At 40.1% G+C, this 23,144-nt stretch overlaps 2 protein-coding genes across 2 annotated transcripts; one reads left to right on the top strand and one right to left on the bottom strand.

Annotated features, from left to right (window-relative positions):
- Positions 1-3,844: 3,844 nt before the first annotated feature.
- Positions 3,845-14,806, top strand: hmgcll1 (3-hydroxymethyl-3-methylglutaryl-CoA lyase like 1). Its single transcript, XM_079280962.1, has 9 exons — positions 3,845-3,994; positions 5,372-5,449; positions 5,917-6,024; positions 6,418-6,513; positions 6,694-6,842; positions 7,506-7,569; positions 7,752-7,940; positions 14,190-14,315; positions 14,685-14,806. Exons 1-9 carry the CDS (start codon positions 3,899-3,901, stop codon positions 14,787-14,789), a joined length of 1,011 nt encoding a protein of 336 aa, XP_079137088.1. The 5' UTR covers positions 3,845-3,898; the 3' UTR covers positions 14,790-14,806.
- A 3,398-nt stretch (positions 14,807-18,204) lies between these two features.
- On the bottom strand, positions 18,205-22,868 carry gfral (GDNF family receptor alpha like; the record flags this gene model as incomplete). The annotated part of the gene is made up of 9 exons (XM_079280928.1): positions 18,205-18,268; positions 18,369-18,453; positions 18,657-18,737; positions 18,821-19,080; positions 20,143-20,455; positions 21,596-21,655; positions 21,831-21,986; positions 22,414-22,545; positions 22,832-22,868. 9 exons carry the CDS (start codon positions 22,866-22,868, stop codon positions 18,205-18,207), a joined length of 1,188 nt encoding a protein of 395 aa, XP_079137054.1.
- Positions 22,869-23,144: the final 276 nt, after the last annotated feature.

Raw genomic sequence — 23,144 nt, 5'->3', positions numbered from 1 at the left:
AATACTTGGCACTACTGTTACTTTTCAGGTATTTTCTGTCTTAACTGCACATTACATGTTATGTAACGTCAGGAGATGATACGCTGTGTTTGGTGTTGTCAGCTTCTTTGGTTACATTTTTAAAAAACTGGATTTTGTAGAAAACAATCCGTTTTGTTTAAAAAAAGCTAGGTCTGAAAACACTTTGTTGGCATCTGTACTGAAACTATTGACTGGTATTAGAACAATGATCCTCGGCCCCAGACCAAGATGATGGGGACTTGGCTATATCTTTCCTGTCACCACCATAAGAATAATGAACTGAACATGCTACTGTACCAATGTAGAGAGCAAATAGCAAAACGGCCAACACATAATCCAGTTCACGTGTATTCTGGCTGTTATAAATTTTACTGTGAAATTCAATTTCTCCCACCAAGGATTGTGATAAACTGAAGGAAATCCCTATACTTTATGATCCAGTCGGAGCAGTAATCCAGGCATGAAGTCCTCTGCGGTACAGTATAAAAATCTGCACGGTAAATATCTGGCTGCTTAGAAACATCCGCTTGAACGTATCTGTGACTAAGTGGGGTTAATTGGTGCCTTTGTGAAGAAAAGAAAGTGAAGACTGTCGCAGAATGAATGAATGATATAGTTATATTACAGCCAATTGATTATTAAGTGGTGAGGAGTTTTTTTCTGCTTGTTAAATCTAATATTAATCATTCTCAAAATGCGGGTGCTACAGCATTACATTAGGCTACATGTACAGAGCCAGGGATATCGCATGTCATCCATCAATGCCCAACAGTCTTGATCATATGTGGACACAACGCACAGGTCAGTGGCTTTTGTGACTGAGAGCCACAGGACGCTCTGTGGTGTGATTACAGCGAGGGTAATCTTTAACACACATGCTGTCTCTAAGGGGAGCTGCGGAAAGTTGGCTCAGAGCGGCCAGCCTTCCTGAACAAACTGTAAGGTAGGCGGCTATTTTTAACAGGGCTTTACATTTTTTTATTTCAAGTGTTTGTGGTCATTTTTGTTTTCTCTGTAGTTGAATATGGAAATGAGAACGGGTGATGAAACCTTTCCTTCTACAAGAGCAAAATGATTTATATTTATTCTTTGCCCTTTTGTATGGAATGTTTTATTCATGGTTCAGTTTCAAATATACACCATCAAGTGGTCTGTTTTTGTAGGACTGGGTGTAATTATTCTAACTATACATCCAACAAACCCTTCCATCATCTCTGGGTAAGGACTATGTCATCATGATTGTTGCTTTCAGGGTGATGATCATGGGCTATTCGCTCAGCATCAGGACTCTCTTGTTGTTACAGTTCAGTTAAAGCCATGATGTAGAAATTGAAGACGGATGGAGGATGACAATTGATTTAATCTGGATCCTGTTTTCTTTCACCCACTTTGTTTTCAGTATATATCCGAGAGCTTAAAGCCTCTTTCAAGCCCTGCCGAAACCTGCACTCTATAAAGTACTCTTCTTCACATCTGTTTCTTTCTTAGTGCCAAAAAGAGAATAGTCTCTTTATTTCAAATGCAACTTTTTTCCCAGTTCAGAAACGCATTGTGACATTTGCACCGTTTGATTTTTATCTAATATTTTGAGGCATTCATCATGTGCTTGGTCTCCCAAATCCTCATGTGTAAAATATATTGTTCTCAGGAGGCAGCTTAAAACCCAGCACAGAGACATCCTTTTTCCTGCCGAGGCGTATCTGTTTGCCTAATCTACGCAAACGTAAAGAGTGGTGTACCTTTACAGAGTTAACCAAGTAGGAAACATCTTCAAGTTTGTGCAGCTGTTTTATTTGTTAGTAGCCTGATAATTACACTTAACGGACATTTTGTTTCGGTTGATTTCATTTCACTATTCTACTCTATTTCTCTGAACAAACCGAACATGTGGGCAGTGATTACAGGGGTCTGGAACTAAGCTAGTTTGTTGATACTGTTGCGTACTGTTGTATCCTCCATTTGATTTGATTGACAGATGCCAAATCCTCCATCCTGTGTACAACTCCCAGATGAATCCCCAAGACCAAATTACACGTTGTTCTTATACCACATAAATGTATATACTACAGAAAAAGCTTATTATCCATGTTCCACATATTAGTGTTAATTTGAAACTACACCCAACTTTTAATATTTTTTTTATATCCTACAAAAAATGCTATTTTTCTTTTTCTTACAGATGGCAGATGACCTGTTCTATATGACTGTTTAAAAAAAAAAAGTAAAATCTTCCTCCCGTCACATACCATCCGAGACTTTAAAGTTTGCACTCACCTGCATTACATTGACTCCTACAAGCAGGAAAGCCCCTGAAGGCCTGAAAGTGACCCTCCGCAGCTGGTATTTGTCAAGATAAACCGTAGCTGCCGAGTTTCCTTGAAAGTAGAAATGTTAAAAGGCCAGTTTGGGTTAATTGGTTGATGCAGTTATCATTGATTGAAAAGAGCCATTAAGAAAGCAACTTTTTCTGAAAACAGACATCAAATACAAATGATGATTCATTAACAACAGATTGTTGTTGTTGTTGTTGTACATTACATCTAGTTCCCCAACATATTCATTTAAAAGGTTCAACATACAGATGACCAACACTGTGGTAGCCCACTTATTATAGAAATGTTTTGCACTATCGTGCTTCTGCAAAATTGCAGCTTACATGATTTCCGGGCTCTGACGCATTGAAAGCACAGATTTACAGACATCTGAAAATAATTAAAACCCTACAAGCAACTGAAACCATGACATTTTTTTGTAAGAATACATTTTACGCAGAAATACTGATAAATGCCGATTTAATTGTATGTAAAAGCTAAATGAAATGTGTAACAGTTTGAGTTATTCAAAATGCAACCATTTAAGTAGGCTGCATAGTTTGTCTGTACCTAAGAGGACCACGAATGAGTGATTAGAAGCAATGCAACATTTTTTAGGGGGTGGCAACTGATAGGCATCAGCCTTGAAGTCCACTACAAAAAAGGCTTTTTCAGGGCTGATCATATGAGTGGCCCTCGTCCCCTGAGAGAGGGGTAGGTAGAGGTCTCTCATCACAGAGCAGTTTAGCGTGGTGAGATGGTTGAATGCTAGGACTTCATTAAGCCCCTCTATTGTTAACATCTGGGTTCAGAAGAATGGCTCCTTCTCTGGTAAATGTTGCCCTGACTTAACAAGGGATTTTATTACACCATGCAGTTGACATTGGCAGCAGTGGTACGTCTGGCAATGGAAACCCTTCAACTGTTCAGGTCACCAGAGATCAATCAAAGCAGCCTGTTTCTCCGACGCCTTCCATTCTCACTAGTGCAGGGAGTTGACTGTGTATCTAATCTTGTTGAACCAAGATATAAAACATCAACTGTAAGACTTTTTTAGTAAAAACTGGTTAAAATGCTTCGGCAGGGAAGAAAGCACTCCGTTCTCATCCTGTTTATACATCACTTGGAGGCGAACTGCGGCTGAACAAACTCTTCTTTCCCTACAGTATCTTTTTTCTCTGCCCTGCACCTGCATATCCCTTCATGGATGCACATATTATATCGTTCCTCAAAGAATTCCCAGTCTAAAGTGCAGCATTAATCTCCCGTATCGCTCCATTTGCCACTTTGCTTCACACCATTTCCTCTCTCTGTCTCCATCCCCCCGCCCCCTCTTTTTTGATTTTCATCCCCTATAGTACAGTAGGGATGTGGCTGCCATGGCGACTGCTGAATCACGGTCTGCAGCCGTCCTCTAATTCCGTCTCCTCATGCAGCCGGGCCCTCCGTCATCGGTAGGCCTCTGCATTAGCATATTGAAGCTTCAATTTGCTGAATTAGTTGCAGCAGTCTGTGCTGGTCTTGGAGGACACGGAGGTGCAGCAGGCTGAAGAGCAGCCATTCGGATGGGCAACATACCCACTACAGTGAAGCACTGCCTGAGCTATGAGCAACTCATCCAGGACTACCCATGGCTGACACGCTGGCTGCTGGCGGAGAAGGTGGGCGTTGTTTTTCTTGTTTCTAATCTGCTGCACATGCTCTGCCACATGCCTCTATCATGACGGAGAGGATGCAGCAGCAGCCAGCCGCAAATAGTGCTGCAGTGCATGCTGCTTATGTAATGTCCTCTTCAATGGACATTTTGCTCTGCTTTTACATATTACTGCATTTTTAAGGATGCATTGCTCTAAATAAGATAGGTAGATTGTATTTATCTTTCTAAATGTACGATACGTGACAAAGGATGCAGGCTAGATGCTTCTGTTTTGATGTGTAACTCTATTAGGCTGCCAACAGGATTATTTGATAATAACTTAACAAGAAGAATAGCCTTTTGTTTATTGCAAGTGGAAGAACAGGCTGCCCATAGTGGTTCTTTACATTCAAATACAACTGATCACTTACTAAGCTTGTATTAATTAATAGATAGATATTTACTCTTTATCTCTTTTATTTTTCAATTGTTACCCTCAAAAACGACAAGTATACAAATACTACATTAGGCTACAAGTAAAAGCCACGTGTTGAAAGCATGTAGGCTAATGCTAAGTATCATAGACAAATGTGCAGTATTATGATGCAGCAGGAAGCAGTCTTTTTTTTGTTATATTTTTTGGAGTTAATTTAAACTATGCCAATATATACTGTTGGGTAGTCATGATCTACGACAACAAATTCATATATTATAAATAAATATTGTAGATTAAAAACTACAAAAGAAGTATAAAGTATCATTAAGTGAAATAAAACGACTCAAGTAACATACAAGTCCCTCAACACAGCCACCTAATGAAGTAACGTGCACTAACCCCCGTGCCTACTTCCTGTAGGCTAGTTTAGCTTCGCTACCGGCTCAGAAGCCGTTATGAGTGCTAATGCTGCTCCGTGTCTGCTGGATGTGAAGGCAGCCGTTGCTAACGCGTTAGCCATTATTAGCTAGCCGCATATCTGCTAGCTTGTTTTGATTCTCTGGTCCCTAGTGGACACAAATCGATCGGATAAGCTTGGTGTTTTTTTAATTTACACTCAGTTAAAGAAGCGTACTCAAGCCAAATACATGTATATCATCTTAAATCTCTGTTAGAGACCAATGTTTGAACTCAATAAGGATTTTTCTCTAGAATTACGAAAATACCCTTGATCCTCAGAATATCCCTTGTGGTTTGTAGGGAGTTACCCTCACCTTCTGTCCCAGTCTTCCCTCGATGAGACCCTGAGTTTGCACCCTAATGTCATGACAGGCTTGTGTTTTGGTTCTCAGGTTTCATCTGGCTTTGAGGTAGACAGTTAGAAACACGTCGTGGAGCATCCCTTGCCAGTGTTCAGTGTCCACTTCTCCTTATTCTCCTCTCTGTTTCTCTTTAATATTGTTCCAGAGTGTTACTGGACATGTGTATCCAGAGTTTGTTAAAATAGTTGAAGTTGGACCGAGAGATGGACTTCAAAATGAAAAGGTAAATTATACACTGTCATTCATGAATATGGTATGACCATGCATGATTACCCCGGGAAACCCCCATTTTCCAGACATAAAACAATAACATATGGGCTGTGTGCCATAATTGCCAGGAGCACATGTTTCACATTTTCTTTTTAAATTGAATAGGAAAGATGACACGACTTCTGGCTTAGTATACTCTGCTTAGCGTGCCACTGCTTTATCATTTACTTATTGCACACGTGCAGTTTTACAGATTGCAGTGGATGCAGGGATACTGTTATTGCCCACAATGTGTTCTAACAAATATTGTATATTTTGAGAAATCTCAAAGTATTCAGCAAGCGCATATGAACATAGATAGCAATGTGATTGGCAAGCAGCGTAGCAAAACACTGAGAGAAAGAAAATCTGCTTGTTGTACCTCCCATCTTGAGTGGAATCAAATCCAGAAAGAGCAATTTCAGCTTCATTGTTCCCCAGGAAATTGTTCCGACAGGGGTGAAAATCCAGCTGATAGACATGCTTTCAGGAACAGGCCTGCCTGTGATCGAGGCCACCAGCTTTGTCTCTTCAAAGTGGGTACCGCAGGTAATAACTCTTCTTTGTGCACAGCAAAAGAGTGCTGAGTGATTTATTAGGCTCTCTTTCTTGTCTGCATAACTACCGAGGAAACTCTGCTCCTCCAGCATCCTTGTTGGACCCACAGATGCTTTGGGAAAGAGTATTTTAAGATACCCTTCATATAGTCACCCTCTCATTCCCTGTCGTAAATTGTACCACTATTTACTTCCTGAAAAAGAGCAAACGTTAACCATTTTGAACCCATTTTCCCTACTGAGATATGTGAAATGAAAAGGTAATTCTGTCCATTATGGGGTGTATGCTGCACAAGCTTGTGAAAACACGTGTGCAGGATGATGTATTCTCGGATGATGTTAAAGGTTTATTTTTCTACATCATACGTTTCCCCCCTTGATTTAGATGGCAGACCACACTGATGTACTCAGAGGGATCCAGAGAGAACCTCATGTCCGGTACCCTGTTTTGACACCTAACATGCAAGGCTTTCGGGATGCTGTAAGCATTCATTTTCTATTCAGTGTGATGATCTCTGCTATAAACCAGCTATGTACCCACGCTTGTCAATTTGAGTTAACTGTCGGCATATTACATTCGTTTTTCTTCCAGACAATTCCTGCATTTGCAAAACAGAGATCGAAACAGCTTTACAAGTTCATTTCTCTGTCCCGTTTTAAGGTTGCAGCTGGTGCTACTGAAGTGGCTGTGTTTGGATCGGCGTCTGAAACCTTCAGTAAAAAGAATATTAACTGCTCTATTGATGAAAGCATGCTGAGGTTTGAGGAAGTCATTAAAGCTGCCAAGGAGCGACAAATTCCAGTCCGTGGGTTAGTATTCTGAATATCAATTGGCACTTAATGAGTGACAAAACACATATCTAATGTTTGTTTTTTTACTCCGAATAAAAACACAGTTGAAAGAACTTCAGTTTCTATATGAAGGAGAAAACACACAATTCACTAATGAGAGCTTTATAGCAGACTCCCAGATGTTCCCCGGGTTATATCTATGCGTTAATGAACTACAAGTCAAGATGGACATTAAAACAAACCAAACAGGGAAGGTTACTGAATATAGTTCAATTGTAAATCACGTTATCTTTGATTATATGAACCTCTCCGTCCAAAAACATGAAAACATCAGTGGTTTAGTGCAAACAATGTTCCTTTCCAAGTGCCGAATACTGTTTAAATGCCATGAAATCAAGATCTGGATCACCACCAAAATCAAATCTCTGATCTGATAACCACGTTGTACATCTTTGTGACAAAAAAAGATGAACAGACAAAATTGCAAAACACATCAGAATCAGCAGCAATCGTCTTATCCTATCAGGGATACAGAAACCACAATGCCAGAATAATCAGCAGCTTGATGTTGCTGTGAATTGTTGTTAGATCCACAACAGTTCTTAAGTTTTTTATCGTTCTTCAAATGTTATCGAATACGATGTAAACACATTTAAAATGCTCACAAACATCCTCTTTCAGATATGTTTCTTGTGCCCTTGGATGCCCCCTCGAGGGACACATTGAACCTTCCAAAGTCTCTCAGGTGAGATAAATGTTTTACGTTCTTATTATATATTGATGTTGAAGCATTCAGCAGAGAAAATGTTAATCAAACGTACAAAAAATTCATGTTTTCTAGACGTATGTACTGGAAGATTACATTGGTTCAGGTTAGTTTTTTTCCTGTGAATGAAGTCGTTTTACCACATGTTCACTATTCTTCAGGTGGCAAAGAGGTTGTATGAAATGGGCTGCTACGAGATTTCCTTGGGGGATACCATCGGTGTTGGTACACCAGGTTCCATGTTTAAGATGCTGCAGAGTGTGATGAACGAGGTGCCGACCAACGCTCTAGCAGTTCACTGCCATGACACTTATGGGCAAGCACTGCCCAACATCCTGACTGCACTTCAGGTAAGAACTCAAAATGTATGGTGTGAAGAGTAATCTCAAAACTACTACTACTTCTTTTCACCACAATGATTTATAATGTCACGATCATCATTATTACTATAATTATTATCACCAGTAGCAGAAGAAGTAGTGTGTTTATGTAATGTTGTAGTAGTCAAGACTTAGAAACATGGACTTGCTTTTATTATTTTGACAAAAAATACATGAACTTATTAAGCTTTGACTATACCTTCATAGTAATTTAGGAGGTTTGATTATGTAAAGGATGATTGTAAAGACTAAGATGAATGCATCCGAAAATGTCCCTCAAGGATACACACTGAGAGTGATCTTATTTACAAGAGGACCCGTAAACACAAAAGACATAAACACCAACAATAAAGGCAAAAGGGCAAAAATACATACACACAAATAGGAGCTCAACCCCAAACCCAGAAAATAGCCATCCATCCATCTTTCTAAATGAATTTGCAGTACAGGTTTACAAGGTGCTGCTCTCTCTGGCAAGACTGTGCTTCCTTACTAATCGCTCAAGGCACCTGGCATTTCTGGAGGTTCTTAAATGAAGGGGAACGGCTCCAAGACTGCTCCGAAAGTTGGGTGGAGGGGCCTGTGAATTCTGGGAAACGCAGAGGAAGGAGTTTGAAAATTCTCAAAACCTGGCAGACGTCAAACAGACGTCTTCGAAAATCAGAGTGAAGGAGACACCTCACATCTCTGCAAATTTTGTGACGTAATGCTATATCTCTAAAAAAGGAGGAAAACAATTCCAGGTGTCTCTAAAGAAAAGGAAGACATGAGGTCTGATGATTCTGGGAGGACAAGCGTGACTCACACCTCTTTTATGAGAAGAAAAGTATGAAAAGACATCCTGATGTGAAAAATACTCGTCTCTTGCAGAGGGCTTACAAACCCTGGCACGGTTAGAAGAGTTCTCCTCTGTACAAGCAAAAGACAGTAATGCGTCATCCTCTTGATCCACGCATCCTCTCATGTTGAGTTCTTTGACAGCTTTACTTTCTGCAGTGGCTTGGCAGGGCCTCTCTGGGTATCTTCTCCTTCACATGCACATCTTTCTCCTGGTGATGATTATGACCACTATTGTGGAGAGCCACAAGCCGATTATGGATAAATGCCCAGCATTTACATAAATCAATGTTCTTACTCATGATGACATGAAGAGGAACAACCAGATGTGGAAGCAAAGTAGAGGTGGTGATTCGTGTTCCAGGATGTCTTTCAACTTCCTTAAAGTAACTCCCAATCCATCTCTTTAGACAATCTTTGGGCCAGAAGTTACAGTACATTCAAAGGCAGCATCTTGTCTTCATTTTCGTCATTCTTTAGAGCAAATAGCGAAGGATAAGTGAAGCTTATTTTCCACTGGAATCAGGCAAAATTAAGTTATCATCAAAATGCTCAATTAGACTGATGGCCATTTATTCTGTCTATTTAAGTTGGTTTGAAATCATATGAAATTCAAGTAATTTAGAGATTACACATGAATCTCAAAAATGCTGCTAACATTCTCTTCTTAACTAAATACTGACACTTTGAGTGTGAGGTGTAAAACAACGTATCACCGTCGGAATGTTTATGAAGCTGACTGTAAACCAGAATCTGCCCCGAGCTTTAATGACAAAATGTCAGTTTACAACATTATGAATGTATCCTCTGTTTTTGGGGAGTATCAAGAACGCACAAAACAAATAGGTTACAATGGGACACACAGAAACGCAGGAACCATCAGTCAACAAGGAAGAGGGGCATTAAGAAACATGATCTGAGCCTCCGCACAAAGCAAGATGATTCACAAGCTGCCCGCTGAAACAAAAATCCCAGAATCTTAATGGCCATAAGATATTTCCAATGGGCCCTTCTGTCACAGTGCACATGTGTTGTAGTGAAGGAGAAGAAAAACAAAAACGTTGTGGACTATTACAGTAATAAACTCTGTTTCCATACGCAGCTCACAAAAATGTAATTAGGTTGTAAATCCCTGTGGAAGAGCTCTCGTCGGGGTGTTTTTCAGCGATTTGCCCGTAGCGAGTGTAAAACTGACATAAAACAGAGGTAACGCAGATATGGCTGTATCAGTTCTCTGGAGCACATTGTCACTGCAGAGGAGGAAGCTCATTGGGGGCTGGGTGGGTCAACAGATGTGAGGGGGTCAGCACAAAGGCTCACCTATTCAGTGTCTGTTGGACAAAGCAACTGAGAGCTAGGTGGATAGAAGGGCCCTTGGGGGGCTCCTAACTCATCTGTCGCTTGGCTGTTGAACCCTCTGACAATGCTGTGCTTAAAGGCCAGTGGAAAATGATCCTTCCATTCGCTCGCTGCTGAGCACGTGATGAATGGCGCTGCAGCGGCAGACCCAACTCTCGACACTTTGACAGCACTTTTAAATAGCTGATGTTGCAGACGATAATTATGCTCTGTGCCTTTTAGTGTTCGTAAATTGCGTAATAATTACTGTGGCGATGTCATTATAACAAAGACCTATTTTTAAGACCTGGAAACATTAAATTAACGAGCGCCACAGTCCCACTACAACAAAAGTTCCTGTCCACGAAATATATACGATAAATATAATAATACTGGATACATGGCAGTTCATAGTATTATAACCTGATATAGCAGATATTTGCCTTATAATTGATTTGTAAAAAAACTGATTAAACAAATATTTCCTGAATCAAAACATTTCTCAGTACAAAACATGATTCATAATCATCTCTGTCAGGACACTAAACACCGTAACACAGTATTTTGGAAGTACTTTGATTCACTCTAATATTTATGCTTTTCTCTTTTCATCAACCGTGCTGTCAACAATGGCCGTGTCTGAAGTAGGAAATATTCATAAAATTAGCATTTGATTTTGGATGGCGGAGTGATAAAGCACTGAGTGACGGTTAAATCCCTCTGTGGATCATATTAGGAATGAGTCATCACAGCTGCCCCGCGGCCACAGAAAATATTAGCAGCCGGGGATATTTTGCTTACCGTTTACTCACCCATAAACAAGATTTTATCATATGACTTTTCATTAGTGTGCCAGAAGTCCACACCACCAACTGGGAGAGAAATGAATTCCCCCAGTGCTGTCAGCCCTGAGTCACCTCTTTTGTTCCTGATAAAGACATTCCTCAGTCTTTGTACCTTTTCTCTTTTTTTCTCAGGAGGTCCGTGGGGGGGTGGGGGGGGGGGGGGGCTTTGTTACAAACCTACTCCTGGCAGGTCACACAATGACAACGTATGTACTTAGATTTCACAGGCTTGGCAAGAAAATTATTTATTCCCACCCGCAATTTTGGTGTATTGTGTACCGCTGCAGCTGGGGAATACAGTATAACCTGTTTGTGCTCACACTTGAGCTGTCTGCAAGCAATACCGTTCATCCTCAGTGCTCTCTTTTATCTCTGTCCGTGAGGCACCGTTCAACCATGATGGACTGTGCAAGGTCTATGACTGTGTTTTACTAACAGTCAAAGATCCACTGGAAGTAGAACAGTTTAACTTTATGTTGTATTTCCTTGATTTGTCGTTGGCAGATGTGGATATGATGATGTTATCATTGACATTTACTGTATAACATCATATTATGACCATCATCATGATCCCCATTGTCCCCCATCAGTAGTGATGTTTTTGGAGGGAAAACCCACATAATAAAATCCAATTTCAAGTTATTGTACACACTCAACTGTGAGTAGTTTAAACAAACAATCAAATTCTATGAATTAAAAAAAATATTTTGAGAAAAATAATACCTTTTATTTACAGAATAAACTAGGAAAGCAAAAAAGAATACAATACAAGTGCAGACTATTATTGTTTTACAGTAAAGGGAATAATGAGGTTAAGCTTCACTTCATTTATATATTATATTTGTATATTTGTATACATTTTTATTATTATAGTGATGTTTTTACTACAACACTTGGCCAATGAGAACGGGTGCAACAGGTGCATTCGACATAGTCTGTGTCAATGCCAATTTGTAGTTTTGGATCATTTTTATTGTCTCTTTTCGTTTGGCAGCGCCAACCAAATGAATTTCCTTTTTTGTGTTAAATAGGTTTAGATTTGATAATATTCTTTACCTTTTGCTTTTCTATAATACGACTGATAGTCGATGTTATTGGTTGCTCTGCTTTCATGGAGCCAGGTAATCCATGAAACGTTTTATATGGCAGGTGAATGATGTGATTATATGGTTCAAAATGTCATTTATTTATTCTATGTATGTTTGTTTTGTATTTCTCATAGCTGCCCAGTAATATCCAGGGACAAGCTTATTCATGCGTTCCTGGAAATACGTGATATGTGTGTCAGCACTGGATCTGTGACAGTTTCTTTCAGCTCCTCAGTTTATGTTGCAGTGGGTAAAGCATCACCGCTTCATCTTTCAGTGAATGCACGCTCTCTCTCTCTCTCTCTCTCTCTCTCTCTCTCTCTCTCTCTCTCTCTCTCTCTCTCTCTCTCTCTCGCTCTCGCTCTCTCTCTGACGCAGTTATAAAACCAAAAATGGGAGCTTGTCCATCTTCAGCCTCGTCCACTCGGAGTGTACAATGTCAACAAGCTTATCCCAAATCATGCGAGTTAGAAAATTCACTGTGTCTTTACCCAGGAATGTATTGTTTTTATATGGCCGCAGCTCACTGAATATGGCTTTTTAACACTGAGTGCACATCTGGTTTCTGGGCAGTGTGAACCGAACTGAGCATTGGCAAGCTCGAGCAGCTGACCACCAATTCCTGCGCGATTAGTGTCCAGAGGACCAGGGCACGCTGCTGAAAGGTCCGTTTTGTTCCTCTCTGAAACAGTATGCTGAGGACCCCTGGCCTTACACGGTTCGCAGCTGAAAGCGAGAGGATTGGCATGTTAGATAACAACTCTGTGTTTATACTACAAAAAAAAAAAATCTGCCTTGTACAATATCCTGCTCTGGTCTTACCCAAGGTCTGGAAATCTCATGCACTGCACACACCGGAGTAGATCTCCTCCTCCTTCCACCCCACCTCCTCCTCCTCTTCCCCTGCCAACACAAACAGCAATTACGGCTGGCTCAGACGGCCCCTGAAAGAAGTAGGTTCTTGTCTGGAGGAAAAGCAACCAATTAGCAGCATTGTTAAAAAAAAAAAAAGGCAATATAGATTCTTTTAATTTAGCTTTGCTTTGTTCTGCTCCACGGGGTGAAAGTCCATCATGACCCAATGCCACTGAGGGGATCAGCGTGTTAATTCTGTCTCACTGCGGGATCCTCTGACATCTGGCTTTGCCACGGAAGCTGGAAAACATCTTTAATATTCTCATGACGATCACAGGGACATGTGGAAAACAGCCCGAGACCTCAGTCCGTAATGATTAGAAAAAGCTGAAGGTCTGGCTTCATCATTTTTTTAGCGTGAAAACCAAGAAAGGTGGTTAGGTTAGACACTTGAATGGCAAGAACTGCAGTTTTATCTCTTTATGTAATATGTGCATTCTGAGAAATTGTAAAATATATCTACATGAATCAACTCTATTTGTAGCAGTAACATCAAAACAAAAGCAGTAAACAAAGCCATCCAACACAAGTATTTAATCAGAAAAACACTTGAAAACGTATCATTCATTTTCTGATGGAAGACACGATTGTTGGCAGTGAAACAAAGAAAAGGTTATGTTGATCGTAAGCAGCCAATGAGATAAACGTAAACAACCTTAAAATGAATCTCTTGCAGGCCCCGCGACCAGAGCACAGATACATTTATAACGAGGTCATCAGTGAAATTATTGATGACTTTTATGATTATTTGCACGCTGTTGTATGTTATTTGTAATGCTACAATTGCTGTACTGTTGGCGCGGTGTAAGAGGACACCGTCCAGCCGGGTAAAATGTCTTCTCAATGTGTCAAGAAAGTGAATCCGTATGGTTGAGGGTAGAGTAGTGCTGTAAAAACAAGAGCAACCCGGAGAATCAGAAACACATGAAATATTCTGTTTGAAACAGGCCGGTAATTATGTGGCGCTCGTGGTTTATGCTGACAAAGAGGATGACTAAGCCATACTGCGAGACATTCTGTGCCCACTCATCTTCAGGACATAAGCCCACAGTTCTCCTGAACAGCTGTAAAACACGACCGCAGCCCTGGCAGCGGGAAGAACAATCCAGTAGAACAAGGATCTTTGTTCCTACATTTTACCTGAGGTGAAGGCCCGTGTGGAGGGGCTGAATGTCTCTGTTGTGTGTCCTGTGCAGATGGGGGTCTCTGTGGTGGATTCGGCAGTAGCTGGCCTGGGAGGTTGCCCATACGCTCAGGGTTCATCTGGCAATGTTTCAACAGAGGATGTGCTCTACATGCTCCACGGCATGGGCATTGAGACTGTGCGTATGTCTTCACAGTGTACTTTGCATTTCATGTCTCTATAATCCCAACAGATCAATCTAACTCAACAATCCTTCAGAGCCGATTTACATAAACAGATCGCTCTGCAAACATACTGCCCTTACATGTTTATTTTATAATGTCAGTGGTTTCACACAACTTGCACAAGCCCACAGTGTTGCATGCCCCGTCTGAGGGATCATTTGTATGACAATCCTTACCTCTGCTGGTGGGATATTTTCACTGCACTTTAGCTTTCTATCACCTGTTGCACACATTCATTTCAATTCATGAACAGCCTGCCTTTAAGACAACATCACCTTGAAGACATTTGAATTGAACTCATGCTGCAATGTTTTTCCTCGTAGGGTGTGAACCTCACCAAAGTTTTCGAGGCTGGAGACTTCATCTGCAATGCTTTACGTCGCGGGACAAACTCCAGGGTTGCCCAGGCCAGAGGCAGAACACTGTGATGTGTTTCTTTAAAGGAATATATTTAGATATTTGACTCCCTTTAAAGTGCTTCCCTCGTTGTTGCTGCCTTCAGATGTTGCCTGTGCTTTTGTTGAAGTGCATTGTTCCTCGTATTGAACTGTCAAATGCGTCTCATCCAAATAATCTCAAGAATGATCCGAACAACATTGTTTTTTGTGTTCAAATCAAATCAGTTCCCTACCGTTCAGTTCATTTCCACATTTTGAGTTGAAACATCCTGTTTTTGTGTGATATTTTGGTTGGCTTATTTTTTGCTCTGTATGATTGGATATTACAAAAGCTGACTATCAAGGAGGCTGTTGATTTGTGATGAATGTCGAGATAATACATTCTAGCCTTTTTAAAAGCTCGATTGTTTACTCTTTTAAAACGAGAAGAATAAACCCTGTAAAAGTTAGTCACTTTCATGACTTTGCGTAACTCAGTGGCCTTATAAAGTAAAGTTACAGAATAAGAATTTAGTCTCTTTTCACAACTTGCTGAACTCAATTTATTGTCAATGCAGATGTTAATGAACAGAACACAAACAGCAAAAAGAAAAATTTCATTCCTGCTTTTGAAATATCAATATCTCTTCATGCACTTTACTCTGAAAGACCTTTTCAGCTTTTCCTACCGGGGTCAGGTCACGTATGAATAGCAACCACAAACAAGACACCTCTCAAACTACCACAAAGATAACAATTATAAAGCCGTCTCCGAACAGTGTTTGCCCTCAGGTTTGCCAAAGATCATTTAAAAAGTGCCCCGTGATCGTTTTCTGCCACTAAAAAGCTTTTACGATGACATAAGCTATACTCTCTAAGAGGATCCTCTGTGTGAGTGTCGAATGTGGTTTCCTCCTGTCTGTTTATATCCCACTGTGCTATCTGTAAAACATGATCAAATATGAACATTGAAATGGAATGTGACACGAAAAGATTCATGAGATTGTATCTTATGCATGATTGTAAATATATGGTGTATATATTGTCATTATCAGGTAATTGTCTTTTCATGCACCCATATGCTGGAGGATGAAGATGATCCAAATAAAGAAAGAATAGCCATTGTGGATGTCTCTGTCCAGGCCATCAGGATTCAGTTCATCCCTTGTTTTCTACAGCATCTAGCGTTGTTGTTAATTCCAGGCGCCTTATCACACCAATTATTTTAGTCCATTTAAAATGTCAGAGTGAAAGCTGGTAGGACTCTTGGTGCACCATGAGTTTTCAAAATATTTGAGTAATGAATTGGTTTGGGAGAGAACTGAACATTTGCATAATGATAATTATTATTATTATAAAACGTGTGTTTCCTTTCTGCTGACAAGTTGTTTAAAAGTCCTTGCACTTATCTAACAAATGACTGCAGGTGTGTTGACCCCTTGGCAAAAGCTGATAAAAAAGGAAGGACTTTCATAAATTAAAATATTGGAGGCCTAATTCATATCAATACAATTGGTACCTTTGCACTTCAGTTGTACAAATGAGTAACTTTCCAATGTTCATGAAGCTGAATTTGTGCTAAACTTGAAGCAGCATTTAAAGCAGTACTACCTGTATATTTCTGCCTTCCAGCCAAAGGCCAAGAGACAAAAGTGGATCCACTTACTGCCCTCCAGCATACAATGCCAAGCAATGCAGGGTCAGAGGACACACAAGGCCCAGGGAGATTCTGAGAGAGACAAGAAGCCCTGAGGGAGATGGTGGAAAAGATGAGCACGGAATAAGAGGCTACAAAGAAAATAGTTCATTGACCAGAAGGACACCAAAAAGCTTGAGGAGGCTGTCTGGAAGACAATAATGTAAAAGAAAAAGGGTTTGATGCAGACCAGAAAAAGGAAAAAACGAAAAGAGAAAAATGTCCACCCATCACTTCCTCCCCTACATCTACGTCTTCATGGTTGACGCAGCGTTCAGCACTGCTGCTGCACAGCAGGAATGTGCTGGCCTCCAACCAGCGGGGGTCTTTCTGTGTGCAGCAGCAGCATGTGGTTGTGTGTTATAGTCACAATCTCTCCCATATTTGTTTGAGTTTCCTCTGGTGCAGCTTCCTCTCACAGTCTAGACATGTTGGTCAGACGCAACATTGAATCCAAACAGTCCACAGCAGTGAATCCTGTCCAGCTTCCCTTCTCGTCTCCTAAATATGTGTATCTTATTAGCATAAAAATGTTATGTAAAATGTTTTTGACAAGAAAGGCAGCACAGGTACAGAGGACTGCTAAACATTAAGCTGATGACACCCAGATTCAGTACTGGAGTCTGTTAACTAACAGACCATATCATTATTTCCAAGAGCCTGGATGATGAAAACGTTTCTCCAGAAAAATGAAAAAAAAAAGCCCAAAGTTATATGTTGTTCAGTCCAAAGCATTAAACCTCCCTGCTTTCTGTTCTTTCAAACAAATCGTTCTTTTGAAATAAAAGTTGATTTCAAACTGCATTGTTTCCTAACTCTGACCTGGAGAAAGCTAACCAGGTTTTATTATCCATACAGCTTTTTTTTCACTCCCTATTGATTGATATCCTTTCAAACTTAACTTAAGTTATTAAGTTAGAAATATGATTTTTTTTAATATTACTTGAATTCAATTCCATTATTGACAACAGATTTAATTTATTTGGATCTGGGTGAGTTTTCTAAAAAAACTTAGAAAAAAACTTTCTAAAAAAACAAAAAATTGCATTACACCAGCTGACAAATTGGAAGTAGAATCATTTGTCGTCTGGTTTTAATTTTTAAATGAAATGTTGGGAAGATTAAAGAGTTATGTAGAAGGCAGAAGGAGGGGGTCTCCCCTGTGATAACTAAGGGCCAGCAGATGATTAAAACACCATCAATAAGATGATCAGAAAGGCCGGCTCAGTGATTGACCACCTTACCCCATACTCACATGAGGTCACTGTAGAAAACAGCGAACACTTTTAAAACAACTTTTAGATTTTGTTTTTAGATCTGTTGTGTGCCGTGAATGCAATGTCTATATTGTTTGTTGTCGATATGAGTCGACTCGGTGGCAAATGAGTTTCCCCATTGGGGATTATTAATAAAGTTTTAAAATCTGATCAAAAGTGTGGGCTTTCCTTTTTTGGACCGTGCATCAAAACACAGCATGTCGCCTCAGAAATTATACAGCGTTTCAACTGTTGAGAGTGGAGTTTATTATGAAGCCTAGAGCACCAATAAAAGAGGAACAAAAAGTACTGATGACATTGAATGTGCAACATTTATAACTGTTACAATAGAGGTTTTTATCAACCCTCTTCAATAGATTAACTTTCAACTGAATTCACACTGATTAGAGCTCATTTCAACATTGTCATCTGTTACAAAGACCAAATGTCATATCTCACAATGCTACCATGATGAGTATAATCATTTCTGTATTATCTAACAGATGAACGAGCATCAGAGAACACAGTTACTTTTCTGCGGATGGTGAAATTTAGTTTTGCCTTTTCTTGTCAACATCCTACAAGACAAATAAAAACAAATGAAAGTAAAAATGAATTTGTTGTATAATCATTAGACATCAGAGAGACAATTTTTTTAATGTTGATGTACTCACTTACCATATTTTACTGGCAACAGCCAGAGGCATTATTATTATAACGACTCCAACAAGTAGCACAGTGGCACAAGCATACACTAGATAATCTGAAATACAAAACATATATTCAACATTCAATATGTTACCAACAATCACAGAGACACCATGAGACAGTCAACCCATTCAGAGTCGCAAATGATTTCAACCTGCATGTATTTGGACTGCGCTGCACTCTGTAATGATTTATTTGGATTTCACTTTAACAGTATCACAGTTAGTATGAAGTACTGAAATTGAAATGTAAATTTACCACGTGACCATGTGGGACCTTGCTCAGATTCATCGATGTCAGGAGGTTTAGTGGGACCACTGCTGCCTTTCCAAGGTGTCACTGGAATACACATGAAATGCTTTCAAACGTCCAACAAACAAAATGCAACTAAATGCCTGGAATGTAATCAAAATAATCCTCACTGAAGTGTGATCTATTATGAAGCACATCATGAATCGTGTTGCATGACAGTAGATCATCATTGCGCATTCCTTCGCATGCACAAGGATAGTGCAGTGGTGTGCCCAAAGTGGCCAAGAAGGCAATTTTACATTCAGGATCTGCACCACGGATGAGAGCCGGATCCATCTGGGAGATACATTCATCGTTTTGGAGGTCACTGTGGCTGCATTGGGATTCTTCAGGGCTCCAGCATTTCATTCGGAAGGTTTTCAATAGGTCTCTGGTGAAACAGAAAAAATATATATTTTTAGCTGCGGTTGCTTTGCAAAACAGAGCCTTTTCAAAGGCACCGGTGATATGAAGATTGTCGAGGTGACATTTTCTTTAGGAAATTGCCTGTGAACATTTCAGCGTTATTAGATGCAAATTGGAGACTTGCCCTAAAATAACTAGTGTGACAAGCCACTGTCAAAGCGTGTGGTAACGTCAAGGGTGGAAGTAAAGAATCACATTTACACTCTTTACTGAAACAAACGTGTTTTTTGTGTCGTCGATTTTACGTATACTTGAGTGCTATTCATGACATAGCACTTGAAAAAGTCCTGATAAACAGTGTGAGAATGGAACAGAAGAAAGGAGATGATCGTTACCTGTACAGTAGGGTCACGCTGTCTGTGCTAGCATGCAAATATGTACAGACTGCAGAGTGCCTGTCTGTTGGTTTAAGATATAAAAGGTGTAGTTGACTATCTAATTTGTGTATAAGTTGACATTTAATGCAATCTTCTGTTTTTATATTTAACAGTAGCATCATATAGCAACTACCCACTCCCCTTTAAAATGGCACACAGTGACATTTACTGTGTAACATTTCAACTTCCCTACTTTTTTACTTTTACTTATGGACATTTTTACACAAGTATTCTTACTTGGGTGCAATATTCTCGTATTATTTCCACCTGTGGGTAGTGTGCTCTGAGCCATTCATGACTTAATTTGAAATTCGTACAAGCCACACTAGCGGTCAGTCCATCACTTCCGTCCAGACCTACGTATACAATCTATGGTCCGGACTGAATTATCCTCACAGAAGATGATCCCAGATGATCAATACTGCTGATCCTCTGACTTTTCCTATACCACCACAAGGTTGCCATTTGTTTTGAAATTTGGTGCAGACATTTGTGTCATGCCTAAGTACAGCCTCATTTATTTCGTAATAATACTTATGTTAACATAATCCTGAAGCGGAAAATACTTCCACGCTCCTTTTTAAAAAAATCTTCTGTAGTATTTCTGCAGTGTTAGACATACCTTAAAGAGAGCCAGAACAGCAACATACCTGCAGTGACTGTCCTCAACACACTGGTTTACTGTATCCTGGCAGATCCAGGTCTGGCCTCCACAAGTACCGCTGTGCAGAGCAGTTGCCATTTCCAGGCAGGTGTGATCTGAAGTGTCACACTCGCACATGACCAGCATCTCTGCAACATTGTGCGGCATGTTGCCATAGAACTGCTGAGTCACTGGCTGACAGCGGTCACGGTCGCACTGTACCGTGCATGCCTGAAGGACAGGTGCTAGGTACCTATTGCAAACTGCATCACTGACACAAATTATCATTTGGTCGAAGCAGGATGCCGAATTATCGTGTACTGCAAAAAGAAAAGTAGCGAGTGAGTTTTTGGATTACAGATACAGGTGGAGCGAAATTGATCTCAAAATGGTCACAAATGTGTATTCAATGATCTTCAAATGAAAAATAAGATTTATTTTTGACGATTTGTGCGTAATTTGGGGTATTCACAAATGCGTGCTCAATCTACACAAATAGTAAGCAATTTGAACATGTTTAAAATCGTTTTACAACAAATTTTTGCCTTGTAAAAGCTGCCTGCGTATATACAAATGTCTCTAAATATTTGTGACATTCTTTCGTATTTACTTACAGATTGTTAAATGTGTGCGCATGGATGGTTTACACGTGGAGTTTTGAGACTATTGTCACTGTCTCCAGGTCCACACAATCCATAAATGCCTTGCTGTACATAATTGCGAGTGGGAATATGGGACATCTGGGCTTTCGGTAATATCTTTGTGTAATTTCAAAGTGGGAAAGACGCTTTTCTATATCGACAGAAAAGCCCTTGATTAGTTTAGATTTGTCACATTGCTTTGTATTCCTGTGTAGATCGAAACTTATTTGTGAATACCCAAATGTACACACAAATTGTTGTAGGCATTTGTACATTTTATTTTTCAGTTGTAGATTATGTAATACAGCTTTGTGACCGTTTCGAAATCAACTAGTTTCACTCCATAGAAATCGTTTTATATTGATGGAATTCAGTACAACATTTTATCTGTCAGGACAGCGAAATTAGTTTTGTTTTCGCCTTGTCTGTGTGTGTCATCATGGCAAAATGTGGTCCTGGAGACGCCTATTGTAGAGGGAACTTACTACCACAGAAGTGGTTTTCAGTACTTTGCCATGTGTTTGTCTGTGGACAATGCCCCCCCCCCCCCCCCACCCAACTTCATGCCCCTTCTTACACTCCTGGCCCAATTTGGCATCATGAGACTTCACAGCTACACCTGTATTTTAAGTAAGTTGAATTCATGCATCTTGTGATGCTATCGCGGTGAGAACATCTGTCCACACACAGACATATAAACTCAATATGTACTCTAAACCGCCTCAGTGGTTGGTGTGTCGAGGTACACATTTTGCAATGATGACACACAGACTCACTGGAAACAATACAGCGCTGCTGTCGCAGCTGGTAAATAATTACCATTGCCTATTAAACTGCTTGACTGCCAGTCCATCACTGAGCTCCTCCTCTGCTGAGCAGCTGTAAGAAGAATTAGAAACCTGATTAACACTTCAAATGCCTATTAAAGCCACTCTGCTGTTCATTCAGCAGCACAATAGTGTTCGTTCAAACAGTTCATCAGATCCCCTTTGGTAAACAAAAATGCAATTTTGCCAATAAATGCTTATCACAGAGACTACTGAGAATACTGCACCTGGCTTCTGGTGGCATTGTGTGGCCAGCGCTTGTATAGAGTCACAAAGCTCCTCCTCCCAGGCACACACACACCCGTGCAAAGAGGGAAATTGGTCCAGTACAGTCTGGACGGTCAAGTTACAGACCTCTGAGCCTTTTATTTGGCACCCTTCATCTTGAATAACACAAAAACAAGAGGGAGGCAGAAAAACAGGATTTGCAAAAAGCGAGCGAGGTCTTGTTTGAGCAAGAAGTGTTTGTCTCTGCTGCTCTGATTGTCTCTCCTCTGACTTTACATGCAGACCACATACAATTCGCTACCATCATACAGGATTCTAATCTCAAAACAGACATATATTTTAAAGGCACTCGATGGCCTATTTATTATTATCATCTATTTGTACAAACTTTGCTGCAGGCTATTGCCTCAGCTATTACATTTAAGCTATACTCCAAGAAGTGCAATTCAATTAAGTAGCCTCATGTCCTGAGGCCCTGAGGAAACTATATTACTTTTATAATGCCACAAGAAAACATTGTGAAAACACAATGTTCCAATGCCCCGCAGCAGAAACGGAAAATGTGAAATGTGTCACTTTTACCCTCACAGCCACCGTCGTAAAATGCCTCTTCACTCCACTTGCATAGATTTGACATGCAGGTGTACACAGCAGCCAAACAGTCAGAAGGTGGAGATGAATTGCTGATGCTGGAAATCTGAGGAATCACAATCCCTGACATACAAGCACGTGCCAATAATCAATTTATCTTGAAAACATATTTTAAGTGAGTACACACTATTTAGATATATATTAGTATGTTTTAAATAAATATGCAAGTTTAAACATCACTGATTGTAGACACACTTTGGTTGACTGTTCATGCATTATAGACTTCCAGACATGCAGCCCTACTTTAAATCCTTACTTTTAGTTAGATTCCCTGACAACACACAGCAAAATTAAGATGAGTGGGTTTTACCATAAAAAGCCTCTTTTTTCGTAGTGACTGTTGACTCACCAAGTATGACCGCAGCTTCCAGATGGATCAGTTGCATGGTAGCTGTTGTAAAGCTGTCAGTGGACAACTGAAGCTCTCCTCCAGCTGAGCTGTGCCTCTTGATGGCGTTGGCACTTATGCTGGGAAACACCACCCACAGTCAACAGGATGTTGCACATTGACTGGAGGCGTCACTGTGCAGCATGTAATGAATGCAGCGCAAGAACAAAAACAAATCTTTTGTCCTGATAAAGTCATACTGTGTGTTTTACTTGAATGTATCTAAAGCTCTTATTTGGTTGTTTTTGGATTTGGGATCAAAATGTTTTTTCAG

Source organism: Melanostigma gelatinosum (assembly GCF_949748355.1).
Source record: "Melanostigma gelatinosum genome assembly, chromosome: 12".
In the NCBI taxonomy this organism is placed as follows: domain Eukaryota; kingdom Metazoa; phylum Chordata; class Actinopteri; order Perciformes; family Zoarcidae; genus Melanostigma; species Melanostigma gelatinosum.
Note: the sequence above shows the minus strand (reverse complement) of the source record. Positions and strands in the feature narration are given on the sequence as shown.

Coding starts and splice junctions, on each gene's coding strand:
- hmgcll1 (XM_079280962.1), top strand. CDS start 3,899: ATGGGCAACATACCCACTACAGTGAAGCACTGCCTGAGCTATGAGCAA. Junction 3,995..5,371: donor GCTGGCTGCTGGCGGAGAAG/GTGGGCGTTGTT, acceptor ATATTGTTCCAG/AGTGTTACTGGACATGTGTA. Junction 14,316..14,684: donor ACGGCATGGGCATTGAGACT/GTGCGTATGTCT, acceptor TTTTCCTCGTAG/GGTGTGAACCTCACCAAAGT.